Below are 18,063 nucleotides of genomic sequence, written 5' to 3'. Positions count from 1 at the left end.
ATAGTCATTTTTATCCAGTTTTTCTGACTACCAGATGTAATCAGACCTGGATGCACAAAATTGGGTTTTGCTCACATTGCTGTGGACCTTCAATACCTGATTGTGGAGACATCAGCCTCATGTTGTGGCTGGAATTTATATAGGCATGATGGTATCTGGACAGTGTTCACATATAAGAATTGAGATTAAATGAGAGAGGGAGTAGAGGAGGAAGTACTGTACAGATATAGAGATATACAGATATACAGCCACACAGGATCCATTTTTGGTAGGATGATAATAGGGTAAACTGGTCTGAGTGCAGGACTGTACCTGTTCGTGAGCAGGGATAGTGTTACCCTCTGGAAAGATGACAGAGATTGGCTGTATCTTTGCCCCATCCTCCAGTTCCACCTCATCCACTTCAGCTGATACCTCGGTTCCACTGCAAAGGTGGGAAGAAACAACGGATATGTGACAGAAAGAAAGGATAAAGCCAATTGACTGCTCGCTTCCTTGAACAGTGATTGTCAATCAAACATAGCAACCATAACTCGGCGCTGCAGGTTTGTCAGTCTGTGGATTTCTGCTCATATTGAAGCGATATGTATTGAACTGTGGTTAAAAAAAAGATAAGAGTGTAACAGGTGGTGTTATTTTGTAGACTTCCCTTAATCAAAAACTCAAGAGCAAAATGTAGGGAATCGATTAAAAGCATTTATATGCCACAACATAAGCTGCAATTATTAGCATGTCCAAATAAGCAACTAACGTGGTAGCTACAGTCATCATTTTGACTGACAAAAATCAATGGTCACCTGCATTTGCACTCTGTCTGAAATCAAATACCTATTGTTTCAAATATTAGCATTCTGAGTGGTTAATCTGCCACCATTATCATTGACTGCATACTGTATGTGCTGTGCTAGAATGGAAAGCTTGACAGGGCAGAGTGAAGGTGCAGTTACTATTGTGTTCTCTGTGTGTGCCAACATCTCAGATAGATACAAACATCCAAGCTAGATTTGGATGTAACATGATGAATGACATAATACAATATCAACATGTGATACAATTGAAAGCTCCAGAAAAGTTACTTAATGGACCATAAGCTGTATAAACCCAAGCTTTAAGCATAGATGAGCAACACAGTTCAACTAAAAGAAATTACATGATGATAAAATTACAGTATTATTTACAGTATAAGCTATACATTCTGTACTCATAATAACTGCTGTAGTGATATATACAATAGATATTATAGCGATTAAACAGTGCCCTGGATATGTTTTAGAGAGGAGAAGAAGGATCTTCATGCGTGCACTGTGTTCCTCAGTTCAGTTGTTGGAATATGCTTCAGAATTTGCTGCCAGTACTATAATAGTGCTGCCAGATTTCTGTCCATTCTGATATCTGAACAACAATGTAAGCCACCCAGGGATGTGGATTAGCTTGTTGGCTAACAATGTAAGTGAAATCCAACATTTGGTGCAGACCTGCAAGTTAATGAGTCCTGGCTTGATTGATAAAAATCCCCCTGAAATGAATAATGCAGTCGGTTTGTGTGTTTGTGGCTTTGTTTCCTCTGCATTCACTTAGCTCCAATGGCTCAATGCAGCTGGTAAATTGCCGCAAGCTAAACAAATGTAAATAGAATAAAAGTCATCATTGTTATTGCTGAGCCTAACAAAAAATCTGACGACTACAACTGTGATGTTACATCCGCCCATGGGACATCATCTGCCACGCCTTCCATCTCCATTTAAGTATCAGTTAGTTAGTTAGTTTTCAGTTAGGGCAGAGCCACCCCAACTGAACCTCATTTCTGTAATCTAGCCTCTACAAAGCCTTTTCCATGCGGCCAGATTGTATTCTCTGCACCAGTCGGTCTATGCTTTGAGCCATTTTCTCATGCACGACCAGTTTTCTTGTTGTTGTCTGTTTTTCCATCACCTAACCGTGTCTCCTGTTCTCTGCAATCCCGCCTGCTGTGTCTCCAGCCTCATGTCTCTTCTAGTCAGCCCTGGGCTCCCGGTCTTCCAAGATTCCAGCCCAATCCTCCCAGTTGGTTGGTTCCCAGTTACCTGCCAAAGCCCCAGTCCTGTGTTCCCAGGTCTACATTCCCGTTCTCCAGCCTTTACAATAAATACCTTGTTTATTTCATGTCCCTGTCTCCTCGGCATTGAGTGTCTGCACTTGGGGTTACCTGTTCCATGCCACATGGCATGTAATGTCAAAGCAGTTTTCCATATGTCATGATCCAAATGATCAAAAGTGAGGCTTTTATCTTGGAACAGACCTGTGATGAACAAAAAACACTGCGTGTGCGTGCGTGCGTGTGCATGTTTGAGTGTAAACTAACCTAGGATATCCCAAGACCAGGAGGGTGAGTGAAGCCGTTGCGTTGCTTTTCAGGGGCGCTGGAGTAAGGAGGATTTGAGGTGGGTGAATAGTGATACTGGGGAGCTGGTGAGTGATGGTGATTGACAGCTCTCGGTAGGGCTGATGTCCCTCCTCTCCCTTTTCTTCCAGGTAAAGAGGGAGGGACAGTCTTGTCACACAGCCCACTAGGAGAGAAATGTTCAAACTGCAGTGAGAACACAGGTTGCATCTAATGAAGCTCACAGTGAGTGCATGCCAATGGGTTATTTATAGTTGTGCATTAAAGTCCAACTGATATTAAATAGGATTTTACCCCCTTCATTAAATCACTTCTCTTGTGTTCAGAAACCAAAAGGGAGAAATTAATATTTTTTTAAATCATTGCTTTTGCATTAATACAATGAAATACTGTTCCATTACCCATCTGCAGTGCTGGAGTCCTTATTACAGCTGCAGCACATTAAACAGCATGTTAACATACCTGCAAATGTCACTTTGGACCAGTTAGATGCTGGTTTCAAATCCTCCTCTTCAAATTCCCTTCTAGCAATACACTGTGTGCCCTTAACTCGCAGCTACAGCAGTTTGTTTACTTATTTATAGACCTTTTCATAGACACTGTGAACAATATATACTCTGGTGACAAATTATCTTACATCACTCCAATACAAAAAGACAATGGTGAAAAATACTGGATGAAATGATATTGTTACTAAAAGGAAACACACAAATAAACACTTTTTCTTATTTCTCCTTTTTGTTTGCAATACTAAGAGGCCACAGTGCCTAAGTACTCTACTTGTTCAACTGTCTGTTTTATTAATGATCCTAACTCTCCGGCTCTTGTTCTGCCTCTCATGTTCACTACTAAATTTGAAATCATATAAAAAGAAAAAGTTTTTAGAAAGAAAAAAAAAATCTCAAACCTGTCAGTGTTTTTCAAGTTGCTTTTAGTCAGTTAGGTGTGATTGAATCGTATGTTGAAAGTCAAAATTACAATCTAAACATTTTGGCATCGCTCAGCACTTGCTCGCAGAACAGATTACAAATACCACACACAGTATCTCTGCTTTTCTCTCTACACATAGTACATGTGTGCTGTGAGTACAGATGTTATTACTGCATGTGGCGTTATAATCAGATTAAATTTAAGAATTCTGTACTTCTGTTTTATGTCTTATGAGGCCATAGTTTTTGGTCTGCAGTGAAAAAGTAAAGCATTCTTTCTAAAACTATTGGTCTGTTTCTGATGGTTCTCAGCTTGAAAAGATGTATTATTGTCTGAAGAGCCTGGGTCCATGGGAGAAACATAATTCCTCATTTATAGTCCATCAATTAAGATTATTAAGGCCTCATGATTTAAGGGTCTAAGCTACATGAGAAGATTCCGTCACTGAATATTATTCTAATTTAGAATGAATTATATGTTTTACTTTATATGAAATTAAATTCTGAGGGATGTTACAATCTATTAAACTGTGACACATGCTGTTCATCATCCTGCTGTAACCCTGCCGTGTGTGCGGGACAGAGGTCAGGTAATATAAATTGTGATGGTGTGATCTAATCTGTGTAAGACAAAAATTTGGTTTGCAATGACATAACTGTATATTTGTGAGAATGGGGAAAGGCAGTGAGAGATAAAGTCATCCATCCTAATGTTTTTGTGTTTGTATTTCCAATCATTTCTCACCTGTTGCGACAGCCTCGGGCCTGATGCTGACAGCCAAGCAGATGGACTGGCCGGGCCCCAGACTGCCTGATGATGGAGACACCGCGCAAAGCTCCATCTCTCGTCTGTCGCTTACTGGTATTGTCATGGCACTGGGGTCAAACCACCAGTGCACACGCCGCCCAAGGACAGCGCGCCAACACACACTCTCTTCACACACAGCTTTCAGCTCAACTGTCTGGGAATGGAGAGAGGAGAGGGAGAAAAAGAGATGGATGTGACAACAAGAAAGGAGAAAAAAATAGAGGGAATCCAGTAAGATAGGAAAATATGGAAAAAGGGAGGAATATAGGGGAAAAAATGGCAATAGAGGAAGGCAAGAAAAGGACAAGCTTCAGCTTTACCTTTGTTGATACCTGAGTGTCAGACTGTGGGAAAGGTTCCACGTGGAACTGTAGGCTGGAGGGGGACATGTCCAGTGGGGCACACAGCACTAAAAACATTTCAAGAAGAGCAAAAGAAAGAAAAAACATCAGGATACTTTAAATTAGTGCCAAGTTTTCTTATACAATTTCTAGCGTTAAAAAATATCACTCACTAACAAACAAACACATAACTCCACAATAATGATCTCACCTGTGGCCTGTATGCGTTGTGACTGTTGTGTTGCCATGGTGACAGAATAGGGACAGAATGATTTGACAGTGTAGTTCCTGCTGCCTGCTGACAGTGAGGAGGAGGAGGTGGAAGAAGAGGATGGAGTCGGAAAAGGAGATGGATCAGCAATGGGCCATCTAACGCCGTTGATCATCAGTGGCAGGTCAAAGTCATAGCTGGCCACCTGCAGGAAGACATTTCCTTTACTACTTTTAGATTTTTTTTATTGTATCACGTATACAAACAAAAAATTAAGAGCTCAGAGATGAGAAGAGGTAAATTCTTCCATTAATAGGCTTAGAGCACTATTTTCAAAGTGGCACAATGCCCATCATGTGACTGGTGGGTATTTTCATGACTTTGAAGCTCAGTTTACCTGTCTATATGGTATTTTGATGCCCACCACAGAGCACACAATGCACAGGTGGGAGGCTCATTCAAATGAGGAAGCGCAAAGTGGGAAATTAGGTTACACTGAGGAACCACATCTGTTTATGGATCACAGTCTCTCCACTGTCAATGTGGTGATTTTATTCGTAAGAGCAAACTAAATACTTTGAGCAAATAAGAAGAAATAATGGAATCAGAGTTTCCATTTGCCGGTATGCCAGTTTTTGGCCGGTATCAAGTGTAATTGGCCAGCAGATTAAAATATCAACGGCAAAAATGTTGGGCAGTAAATACACCAAGTAAATAAATAAGTGTATAAACTCATTAATAACATATTAAATACTAATTGTATCTTTTAATATTATGTGATATAGCCTAACATATGTTGCCAAGACAACAACAACAAAAAAACATCCCAGCATTTCATTGAGAAATTCACTGAGTGTTTGATCATGTCACTAACTGCAGCACTTCGAAATCGCACCGCAAATAAATGTTAATTAAATGTGGAATTTGGACCAGACATACATCTAATGTACAATAATCACTACTGAGGATGTGCATTTCGCAGTTATATTCACAGGATCGGTTATGGGCTGGATTAAAAAGAAAGTGGACGGGTCACATTCAGACAGAATCATATGCAGCGGTTCACAGCGAGCTGGTGGGCTCAAACAATCAGAAAAGAGTTTTATTCCTCTGATTTACCGGCCATCTCACTCCCTCTCACTGGACCACCACGCTCTCTCTGACTTTCTATTTCTTTTTTGAATGAAGTCAGGAAGCCAACAGCAAAGCCTACTTTACGTTTATCTTTATCAAACGAATATAAATGTCCTCACCTCATCCGAGTCTTAACAACAGCAAGGCTATTAGTTTATTTTATTTTATCATTGTAGCCTATGCTCAGTTCAAAAAGTTAGTTTAGATTTCATTATTTTAATAACTTTCTAATAAAATACATTTGTTGATTTAAAACTAAATCAACTGAGGTCACCGCAGTCATGCAGGTAACCCTCTGTACTGTATTACACATATGTCTGGTAGTTGTTCTGTATGGCTGGAATTCTGGAATATTACCGGCCATATTGGCCGTCAAAAAAAAAGTCAAGCGTAAACTCTGAATGAAATAATGCTTAAGATGTAAATAAACTAATTCAATTAAGCACTCTTCAACCACAACCAGTAGATGCTTTCAAATCATTTCCCCGTTCAATGTGGTTCAATGTCTTTAAAGTGATCTGCATTTAACGATAAATGAATAGGAGTGACTCTTTAAGTATTTGTTGTCCACAGCTGCTTTAACCTGACGCACCAGATGGTTTGTTGCACAGAACCATTTGAGACATCGTCCTTGGCAACTGTTTGGAAAAAGGGCAAAACGTTCAAAAAATACTTGGCAGGTGTTAGATGAACCATCTGTCTATCACCATCTATCACTTGCGAGGCAGCTGGATTCACAAGATCACGAGAGAGTCTTCATAGGAGGCTTATTGGTGGTTCAGACACAAGCACATAACTTGAAGCCAGGCGTGATGGATTCTCGTGTGATGTTGTGAATCCAGCTGCCTCACAAGGTAACAGCTGCTTCATGCTGTCCTTTCACCTCACTTTATTCCTGTCGCCATCTGAAGGCAGCAGTACAGATGTGTTCCTAAATCTATTTTAGAAGAGTGTTGTGCCATCACACATAGCCCCTGGGTATACTTTAATGATATCACCTGGTACAAAAAAACCACACAGACCTCTACACACGTCAGACTAGTCAGATAGAACTTGTTACTCTGTCTGCTTTAGTGGATTATGTGAATTTTGGTCTCCTTTCCAAGTGGCATAGCATAAGTGACATTTCACGTTTCATGATTAGCAGAGCTGTGTCAGAGTTGTGAAACCAGTGATGTGATTGGCTGTGTTTATTAATCTCCACACTCTCTCATTTATATTCCACTTCACTCAGCCATTTTGCACTTTTCACTGCTGCACAGATGTGACACAAATTAGCCAGAGTGCATAAAGACACCCATATAGTCAGTGTGCCCACCAGCTACCGATTTACATATGTTGCAGTGTTTGACCTCAATAGTTTGAGTTTAGTCTACTCAGTCTTCATGATATTGTATATATTGTACATCTTCTGGGAGAGGTTAAAATCTCACCTGGGTGGGTAAGAAGACAAGGGAGCAATCCACTGTCTGGTCGCCCTGGATATCCATAACACTCACACCTGGCTCCTTCTCTACTGGTAAAAAATGCACAGAAACAATCGCAAAAACTAAACCACATACAAACTGTGCAATAACAAGACAAATGCCATGTATCTCTGCTGGGTAAATACTTTTATTTCACATATTATGTCTAAACTTTTATTTTAGCCCACACACAAATCTATTTTAATAAGGACATAATACAGAGGCATCAACTGTGATGCTGCGTGAAATGCTACGTGTGTGTGTGTGTGTGTGTGAATACATACTTGCTGAAGGCTGAGGGAGCTGGAGAGAGAAGTCGGTATATTCTGACAGATCAAAGGTGACCCGGGCTGTGGCTGACGAGCAGTTTCTCAGAGAGAAGGGTATAACTCTCAGAGAACCAGCATGGACCTCATAGAACTGGAAATGGGACTACGAAGTGGAAGGTAGAAATGAATGTCAAAGGCAGATATCTGAAAGCCTGGACAATTTCATGTGTTATAGGGTCTGAAACAAACTTTTTCAGTGTATGAGGTGAATGAAATCAATGATCAACCATTCTATTTGTTTTTACAGAGCATTTCATAATCCAATTATATGCAATTCGAGCAGAGTAAACAATATAAATATCAGACCCCAAAAGGTTAAATTATTCCCTTTCATTGCAATGTGACAGTTATATCAAATAGCCAGAGTGATTCAAAAAATGGTTGAAAAGTTGCTGAATTCCTGCTTATCCCAACTTCAAATCTTGAAGTTTCAGAGAGAAACTAAAGAATCAAGTCCTTCCAAGGAGATTCTGTTTCAGCACCTCCATTGCTACGGCAAACGACAGTGAAAGAGAAGGAATCATTTTCTGCTTTCAACAACTAGAAAAGTACAAAAGCAGAATATCCTTCACTACATTTTTTTCAAAGGTTCAGCCCCTGCTGTTTCCAATGACACACACACATATTCAAACACACTTTGACACAAACTCTGATATCTTTTCCTCCTCCTTACACCACCACTTTCTTCTTTTACCCTGTTTTTCTACATCTACTTAGCCAAGGTTGTATCACCTCTGTGGAGATTAGTAAAGATGAAAACCATGGAAATGATTCAGGAGTCCATTTCAAACCACAGTGCCCCAGGCTCTATCACCACAAATTCAAAATTGTATTAATCATCTGATTTTAGGGCATGTCCATGTACAGTATGTTCTCTAATGCTTGAAGAGGGATTTGGCAAGTCATCTTTGCATGCATGCATGGATGGATGGATGAAAAAATAGATAAAAAGCAGAAAGAAAGCAGTCACAATTAAGAAGAAGAAGAGTATTATTATATAAAACATTGTCAACAGAATCTTAAAATGTTGGGATAGGGATACAAATGTGTTTAATTGTCTACATTCACAGTAGGTGAATGCAGTTTTCTCAGTTCTTTGTTGATATAATGGATAGCCAAGGTAATGTATTTTTCTGAATCAGAGTGGTATCCTGTATTTCTAAGTCTTACATGTGATGATAAATAAAAGTATGTGTAGCAGCATGCATGTAAATCACATCTGCATAGTCAAGCAATGATAAAAATGTTGCCTGTGCAATCTGCAATCTACTGCTAAAAGAGAGGCAATGCCTATTTATTAAGATAAAGAGACCCAATTTAAGTTTAAGCTTTTTAGTATGTTCCTCAACATGAGTTTAAAAAAAGTAATGTTTCATTTAACAAGATACCCAAGTACTTATAACATGAGACTTTTTTAATTTGAGCCCTACATACTGTACTGATAGTAAAAAGATTTGTCACTTAGGATCTGGTCAAAAGCATGTTATTAGTCTTATCTGGATTTAGTAAAAGCTGAAGTTTTATCAGGGCATTTTGGGGGCTCTGATGAGTAAAGTACTGTGGCATTAGCATAATAATGAATAGAGCTGTGACTAACCAATGAGCCCAGGTCATTTATGTATAACGTGAACAGACCTAGAACGGACCTAGTATTGAGCCCTGTGCTACACCTTTTGTCAATATAAGGAAACCAGATTGATGAGTGACCAGTACCATTGCTTGAGTCAGTAGGATAACCATAAATCCAGTTATTTGTGTCAAAACTGATCTAAGTCTATCCAAATGAAGAGTATGATCCACTGTGTCAAATGATTTAGACAAATCAATGAACAGGGCAATACAACACTACTTCTCATGTGGTGTAGTAAAATGTCTACGAAAATCATTAGAGTATTATTTATTCGAAATGTGTTTACAACCCTTTAGCTTGGATTAACTTGCACTTGTAGAGAGGGAGATTAGCATTGGGTTATATATGATTGCAAAATGCCAAGAAGAGGCAGAAAATTGAAGACAATGCAAAGGGATCTGCAAAATGCAGTCGGAGGGAGCAAGGGGAGAGATGAGAGAGATAGGTACATTTTCATTAGCCATTAGCAATGAGATATGTCCAGTAGAAGTAGAAGGTCAAACAAAAAAGAAAAAATCTGTGCAAAAAATCTAAACGAGAACTCAGAAGAAAACACAGACATCAACATCTCTGTGACAGCCCTAATAACAACAATTACAGTTTATGTTGTGACCTACATGAAGCAGGCATTTAGAGCTAAATGCTTATGTGCAGGGCTAGTACACAAAGACACACAGCATGATTCCTGAACTATGCAATAAATCATAGGGAAGATGTTTTGCAGCACAGTGTGTGTGTGTGTGTGTGTGTGTGTGTGTGTGTGTGTGTGTGTGTGTGTGTGTGTGTGTGTGTGTGTGTGTGTGTGTGTGTGTGTAGGATTTCCGTACTCTTCATGTATCAAAGAAATGCCATTTTTCTTCTTAAAGAGTTAAATGGACCACCTACACACAGTTTAGGATTTATAAGACAGCTTCACAGGGAAAACCCAATGCTTTTCTTGAGTTAAAGTATGCGCTGACTTTTTGTTCATATTGTGTTGTTTCTTGTTTTGAATGAACTGGCATATGCAAGAAAGCCAGCCGCAGAACATGTCATATTAGAAAATTAATACGTTTTGGAGTTAGTCATGATTAATTGTCTGTCAGCCTCATAGACAGCATATTTGTTTTTAACATTTCAGTCTGGTAATCTGACTGTGTGAACTGTAGTTCATCAACAAAAATGACTAGATTCTCTGTGTAATATTTCTGTAGTATTGTTAATGACACTGAAAATTCTCTCTGAACTTTAGTAAATGCCTTGTGGAAAATGTGACAAAACACCTTAACTAAACAAAACTGCCTTCATAAAATAAAAAAACCCTTAATGGCTGTTCTAGCTGCCCTTTCTTCTGCAACCTGGGTATTATTTTTGACTCCAACTTTCAATTTGAGCTGCATTTAAATCCATCATCAAATCTACTTTCTTCCACCTGATGTATATCTTCAGACTCTGGCCATCACTTCCTAAACTCCATTCAATTGTCACACCACACCTGGATTACTATAATGGGATCAAAACTAGGATGCCCAATGAAACCCTGGAGAGTCCAACATGTCCAAAACTCTTCACAGAATTTTAAATGTCTTCCATTACTCAAGGAACAATGTAGTTGATCTTCCCTTTACTTGTATTAGCAGAGTAAGAGCTTTTTAATGTGTTTGATTCTGAGCTTTGTCTTTTTCTCCCTGATTTTTATTGAGAATATGTAGATATATATAGATGAAGTGATGTTTTCGCAAGTGAATTTATGAGGTTTTGACAAGCTGGCTCACATGTGGGTTACATCCCGCTAGTTATAATCCGGTAAATAAAAGGACATAATAAATGGCTTTATGCTCAGGAACTGTTATATAATTTATTTTTATATAACCACTTTTTTTCAGTGTTTATTGCAGTGATTGGCCATTGCTTTATATAAAGTGTTACAGAAAAAGCAGTGTATGCAAAAACAAAATGTAAACACACACACACACTCACACAGAGACTTACCACACTGATGTCTACATTTGGAAGCTCTACTGATCCACCTACTCGGAGCTCAATGGACTTCATGTTCTTTAGAGCTATCTGTAACAAAGAGATACATGCTTAGTATATACCAGTTTCTCTCTTAAGCCCTCCTTCTGTCTTTCTTTGTTTTGTTGTTCTAGATTAATGTCCTTATTTGGAACACTTAATACTTTATTTTTCTTATGGTAAAAAAAAAAGAAGAAAAAAGGTCAACTGTGAAATTTCCTTTTTGGGCGAGCAAAGTTGGCAATTTATTTAAGTAAGAAAGAAAAAATGATAGAGGAGAGAGATATGATTGTGTATTAAAAATTTAAAAAGAGTCTTGTTGTATTGTTGGAATATAAACATATTACAATGGATGATTTGGATGCTTTTCAAAATAAGCAGGATAATGATAGCATATTTTTTTCTTTAACAGGACTTGGAAAACAAAACACTTTTGCAGATTTTTATTTTATTTATTTATTTATTTAGATTTTGTATTGTAGTCTGTGATTGTCTTCGTTGTAAACTACTGTAAATATATAATCATTTTTATCTGAATAAATGATTGTATAAAAACTCAACTCTCTCTCACCTTGACTCTGGTGTCAAATTTGATGACGGAGTCAGGGTTGAAGTGGATATTGACCACAGCCTGCCCCCCACTTGGAACCACACCCTCAGATGGACTCACCACCATTCCTGGCAGAGGACAGACATCTACTACCTACCTCATACAAACAGAGAAATTGAGATTGGCTATTTTGCTGGTTTGATGTGTACAAGCATCTGTGTAAAAACAATGCTGTATGTGTCTGTATGTGTGTGTGTGGGCACCTGATAGTAGGCATGGTTCTGTCCAGTGTTGTGTAAGACTGCAGTCCTGATAGAAGGCATGTTGAGAGGCACTGATCCAAATATCACCTGCTTCTCTGCCAGCTGCAGACTGGTGGATCCGACCTGAGAAGGCAGCAGAGAGAGACAAGACAGAAACATAACAATAAATTAAAATTCTGCCCTTGGGTACAATGTGCCTCATGCAACAACAATTTAAGTAGCCTGTATGAGTGCATTAAGACAGCATGTTAATTCACCAATTTTCTTGAACTTAGAAATTTCTCTTAGGTGCAAAAGTACAACAGTAGTCTGCACATCGTGTACAGATAAGATATTCCTTTATTAGTCCCCCAATGGGGAAATTTGCATTGTCACAGCAGCAAGTGGACAGTAATAGATAGTCTTCCTCCTCATGAGGAAAAACACTTGTTTAACTTAAGAATTAGCTTGACCCATACACAAATGCTGCTTCAAGTTTGATCATCCTTTTAGTGAGTGCCCCAACTTAATCAAGGTGAAATCCAATATACAAATCTCAAATGCAAGTCTCTGTCCAGGAGATCATCCTCTGTTGCACCCAATGTAACATCACCTGCTGTGTAATATCCTCTAGTCTATCTCCATGACTGTCACAACCCCTGGACTGTCTCCCATCTAAGTAAAGGCCTACATTGCTTTAGCAAGATGTTTTTTAGCATCTAACTTCAAGCTGAACCATTCCCACTGGCTCTGATGACATGTCATCGGCGGCTGTATGAATATTTTCTGATTGTTTCTGGTCCTCTAACAACAGACTGACACTGCTACACTTTTTTCCTTCTGCTTATTTCCATCAGTGAGACTTAAAGCTTTGCTGTATAAGATTTTTCTTTTCACTGCTGGGTGAAGTTTTTGTGAATGAAACATGCCCACAAATGGAGCAGAGCAGGTAGTCTTGCATTGCATAGCAATTTGAAATGATCAAATCTCATAAATGCTCCCATACATATAAACAGGTGGTATGCAGTCAGCTGGAACAAGCAGTTTACTAAAGGGTTGTGAAGTGAAGAGTGATTGGTAAATCCAACTTCATTTTTCATGTGAGTTGCGTATTACATTTGTAATGTACACACTCTCCCTTACACAGCTTTGTGTAATTGTACAATATTTACTGATTTCATTTATTTTACAAAATTATTTTTGACAAACCCCACAGCACATGTATTTGGGGCTTGTGTATGATTCAGCAAAGAAAGCAATAGTAAGATGATAATAACAGAACATGTAAGAGTAAAAGTTTTTCTATGAAAAAAAATCATGAAAGTCACAGGCTGTACTTAAAACACAACACTTGTTGTTGCTGAATTGTATTGTGGTCTACTGCGTCTTCTGTGAGAGGAAAAAATCAATATCTGCCTTTTTGATGGATTTGGCCTCATATGCTTGTTGAACACTGGTTTAAAAAAAAAACTAAAAAAACAGTGAGTCTACAAAGAGGCTCTTTCTACTTGATTTGACTTTTAATTTATCACAAATGTTTTAAACTGTTGAGAATAAGAATGTATCTGCTGTCAAGCATATATATAGCTGTATACAGCCATATTAAAATGGCATCACATTATTTATGTTTGGTCACTTATCCAAGAATGTAAGGAAATTACAGTACAGTGTAAAATATGAAAATGGACAAAAGGCAGGACCTCTGGTGGTTCCATGCTGGTGGCAACAGCTTAAAAAACAAGCATGTCCAAAATCTTATTAAACTAGCTTCATACTACAGTAATAAGTCTCCATAACTAAACATGCCCTACATGAACTGACATCATCTATTCACTCTCCCCTACCCAGGCCGTGACCCAATCCTGACTGCACAATAAATGATTAAGTAATTTAGGAATGATGTATCGCCTCAATAAACACTGAGCTGACCATGGAATTCACTTATTTATGAAAGTATTTACTTACCTTAACTGCATTCATGTATATGTTTTCCAAACTTCATTAAATGTGATTCACCAGTTCATTTGTCGTCTAATTGTGTAAGTATTGTTACTGAATCGGGAAAAGGTTTCTCTAAATTGAGTGGCAGGCATGCAGTTGTTGTAGATATTGGGTGGAGTGTCACTAAGTCATTCAAAGCAAATAGTAAATTGGAACAGATCATACAAAATAACTCTCAAATCTAAGGACAGACCTTTGCAATACAGTGAAGACGTTGTGTGTTGCCCTCGAGGACACAGAGGTCAAAGTCTCCTTCTGTAGGAGAGGAGAATGAGGGGTGCCACACCACCTCACAGTCCAACTCCTTGTATGGCTCCACTGCACCTGAGGGAGAGAGGGGCACATTTGTTGTATCAGCTCTAACTCAAACAGGAAATTAAACTCTATAAGATATTGCACCACAATAAGCACCACAGAGATGCAGAAGATGCAAGTATCATTCTTGATATTATGGCTTTGAAAATGCAAACTCAACTGTTCACAGTCAGAGACAGTGGTACCTTTAGCTGGCCGGATAGAGAACAGGAGGCCACTCTCTGTGACCACTGGTTGCCATGTGAATTCAGCCGTGTGGTTACGCTGGTTTCGAAGAGTAACTGAGCTCCTGTATCCTGATGCAGCAAGCAGGGTGGAGCTGGGGTGGACCATCAGCAGGGTGGTGGACAATTCCAGAGCAACAGGGACAACCTGAGCCTGGACCAGTATCTGACCATGGTGCTGCTTGTTCACAGAGTAGGACACAGGTCTGGAGAAAATAAGTATAATTGTAATGCATTTGAACCACGCACATGGATTTCATCTGATTAGTGTGATCAATGTCTGTTGATGCTGCTTCCTCCACCAACCTGTAGAAGTCACCCAGGTTGTTGGCTTGAAACGTCAGTGGCAGTGTGTGGTGGGAGCAGGGGGGCAGGACATGGGAGAGGGGTGAAGAACCCTGCAGCTCAGGGCAGTCCACTTCCAGCTGCACCCAGATGAACACTGACAGTCGATTAATCAGCTCCAGCTTCTGAACACATACTGACTGCGTACACACCTCGCCAAAGTCCATTAACAGTGGGCCTAATGAGGAAAGAGAGATATTTACCTGGCCTTTATATATTAAATAAATTCCACTGTACATAACTATTGTTTAGGAACTTATTAACTCTTTGAGAACATGAGTAAAAATAATCACTGGTGACATTCCTTTTAGAGAGGATCTGAGCAATAAGAACACACAGAAATACACTATTACTTGTTGTACTTGCTTTATCTCACAGTTTGTACTTAAGATATTATTAAAAACAGTGACTTTAGCACTGATGAATTCAAACTCATACCTATGACAATTTCGCTGAGCTCCTGAGCTGTCAGAGTCCTGTTGCAGTCTGCCACCTCCTGGCTGGTAGAGGGAACTGCTTTCATTACCTCTGAGACCTAGTGATAATTCAAGAGATAGAGAAATTCCCTAGAATTTGGCTCTGAAATATCACTTATATGATGGTAAATTTGTCTGTGACCACCTTTCTGTTCACCTGGAACTCACCTGCCATGTGATTGATGTTATTTCTTGGGGATGGCTGAATTTAGCTGGTGGGGAAGTGTTGCTGTAGTTTGGCCTGCTCTCTGAGATCTTACTGGTGTCCAGGTCAGCAGTGCGGAGCTTGGGGGGGACAAGCCCTTGAGAAGGGACAATCCCAATATCCACATCCTCCACATTTTCCTGCTGTCTACCATCCAAAAATAATGAAAATACATTTTTAAGGGAAAAAATCAAACATGTATGGCAAACATAGTTGAACCAGCACCTAGCGGCCAGTAGAGGTTAAAGCCTAATGCTAGTTGTAGCTTTTGCTGTTTCAGTTTGAGAACTGACAACTGAATTGTTCCGCAGGAACTTGAGTATTTTTCACTTTTATCGCTTTGGGTTTTATTGTAAGATTTAAAAAAAAAAAAAAAGCTAAAGATGGTTTTTAGGTCAGCAGTCAGGATATATGAAAGCCTACCTCTCTTTGATCCTCTGCAGGCGTGTTTGTCTGAGCTGCTTAATGAAGTCAGTGTAAACCTGCCGATGTCTCTGCCTCTGCTCGTCCTCCCCCTTAGTTAAAGCATAGCTGGTGTCCACATAGTGATACCGATGTACACCAGTAAAGATAGTCCTGGGTAGGACAAAGACAGCAATGTTAAGGACACTCTTAACCTCTTATAGTTTGAGGACTTTTAGGGATGTGTTTTTGAACAGAACATTCCACCTTACAAACTGGCTGTCAATCTGCACTGAGCGTGTGTGTATTCCTCTAACTACCTACCTGTACTGTCTGTGTGGGGATGACGGCCTAATGCTTGTGGCTCGGTCATTGGGAAAGGCCAGAAACTCTTCTCCCTCTATGTTTTGACTCCTCTCCCTGTGATGTAAGTGGAGTTGTGTCTTGTCTGCGCTGAGGACAGCAGCACGCGCCATCCCACGGCAGCGAGCCAGCTCACTGGACCTTACATGAGGGCATAATCCAGTTGGATTGGTCACTGCTGGAGTTATGCCTATGAAGCAGCCAATCAAAGCAGGTATGGTGAGACAGGTATGTACTGTACATCAGTTATGTACTGTACATCAAAATCATTTAATCATACCCAGCCAGCATGTTTGCCAGCTAAATAATTAGAGTGTAAGAGACACAAGGATTTTTGCATTTCACCATATCTACAGTTTTTAATATGGAAAAGAACAACATTAATTTACATTTCTCTAACCTGCTGATTAGCCACTCTCCCCATGCATTACTGCTAAATAACAATATGGAAAAACATGTAATGGCACATTACAACTATTTTTCTTTAAAACAAGTGCTACTTTTTAAATATTCACCAGGATTTAGTTTAGGGATGGGGTGTTTAGTCTCACTGCAGCACACAGCAGATAGGTCTAGAGTGATTGTGTGGAAGCTGCGCAGTTCAAGTCCAGTAATGTCCTCAGTGGTGTTTTCATCCCTCTGGCAAACATAGCCTAAGACATCTAGCACCTGACGCACCTGGAAGTTCCCCTGCTGCCGTGCAGTGAAAGACAAAACTACATCCTGGAAAAGCAATGGAGAGAGAAAAATATTCCCACATTTGCTGTTTTTTCTTGGATTTAAAAAGTAATAACTGGATCAGTTACAATTCTTACCTGGCACTGGCCAGGTTCGATGGTGCCTGAGGAAGGCCCTGTGGTGAAATTTGCTAACTTGCGGAATTGGAAGTTGACAGGAATTTGAGGGCAGAGGTTCTGCAGCACACACAGCAGATCCACACGTTGGCCAGTCACACAGGAGAGGAAATTGAATCTTTGAGAGGGACTGGGCACCAGAGACACAGGCAGGCCAGAGCCTGTCACTGCCAGCTCCACACTGCTGTTACCTAAGAAGAGACAAACAAAAGAGACAGTTTTAATCAAAATATATGTGTGTTAAATTCTCAATTAATTGTGTAATCTATTTAAAATCAGTTTAGCGATTTAAATTATATAACCCAAATCACTGGTTCAAAACAGTCCACGGAACACCTTTGTATCATGCAATTCAACTGTAGTGTATGTGTGTGTGTGTGAGTACCATTATGGTGAGTGAAGCCATGTTTGGTTCCCACTGACTCAAAGAGCAGGAAAAGACAATAGTCTTGCCGGCTGGCTGAGCAATCACGCTTCTCCTCTTTGCTAGGATTGAAAAATACAGGGTGTTGTTTTGGGGTGATGACATTAAATGGGGAGCATTCCATTTCTTCCCTGTCACGCTCCTCGTTAGTATAGTGGTAAGTATCCCCACGGGAGACCGGGGTTCGATTCCCCGACGGGGAGTAATACCTTTTCCTTTTTTCCTCTTCCCCTGTACCAATGGCCTTTATATTGATTTAAAAGTACATTGTTACAGTAAACTAATTTAAAACTAAATCACTACATTGACATGTTATGTTGCAATATATTTAATAATAATGCTTGAGCCACTGAGTATTTCATTCAGATACACAAATAGTGTCAATGAGGGAAAGCACTTTCATTACTTTCAGACATATTTGGACACACTGATAAAC

General features: G+C 39.5%; 1 protein-coding gene across 1 annotated transcript in view; it reads right to left on the bottom strand.

Annotated features, from left to right (window-relative positions):
* The window catches only part of LOC134006580 (cilia and flagella-associated protein 47-like), a 61,050-nt gene that overhangs the window by 40,299 nt on the left and 2,688 nt on the right, over positions 1-18,063 (bottom strand). The window contains exons 8-27 of the mRNA XM_062445496.1: positions 17,589-17,689; positions 17,165-17,394; positions 16,865-17,072; positions 16,311-16,539; positions 16,008-16,160; positions 15,538-15,731; positions 15,342-15,440; positions 14,865-15,081; positions 14,520-14,764; positions 14,213-14,343; positions 12,040-12,162; positions 11,798-11,929; positions 11,200-11,277; positions 7,554-7,701; positions 7,237-7,316; positions 4,670-4,874; positions 4,438-4,526; positions 4,055-4,271; positions 2,342-2,546; positions 313-424 (exon numbers count right to left, since the gene is read on the bottom strand). Of these exons, the coding sequence (XP_062301480.1) occupies positions 313-424; positions 2,342-2,546; positions 4,055-4,271; positions 4,438-4,526; positions 4,670-4,874; positions 7,237-7,316; positions 7,554-7,701; positions 11,200-11,277; positions 11,798-11,929; positions 12,040-12,162; positions 14,213-14,343; positions 14,520-14,764; positions 14,865-15,081; positions 15,342-15,440; positions 15,538-15,731; positions 16,008-16,160; positions 16,311-16,539; positions 16,865-17,072; positions 17,165-17,394; positions 17,589-17,689 (3,196 nt within the window). The remainder of the gene's footprint in view (positions 1-312; positions 425-2,341; positions 2,547-4,054; positions 4,272-4,437; positions 4,527-4,669; positions 4,875-7,236; positions 7,317-7,553; positions 7,702-11,199; positions 11,278-11,797; positions 11,930-12,039; positions 12,163-14,212; positions 14,344-14,519; positions 14,765-14,864; positions 15,082-15,341; positions 15,441-15,537; positions 15,732-16,007; positions 16,161-16,310; positions 16,540-16,864; positions 17,073-17,164; positions 17,395-17,588; positions 17,690-18,063) is intronic.

Source organism: Scomber scombrus, chromosome 24 (assembly GCF_963691925.1).
Source record: "Scomber scombrus chromosome 24, fScoSco1.1, whole genome shotgun sequence".
NCBI lineage: Eukaryota > Metazoa > Chordata > Actinopteri > Scombriformes > Scombridae > Scomber > Scomber scombrus.
This window is presented reverse-complemented; position numbering and strand designations above follow the sequence as displayed.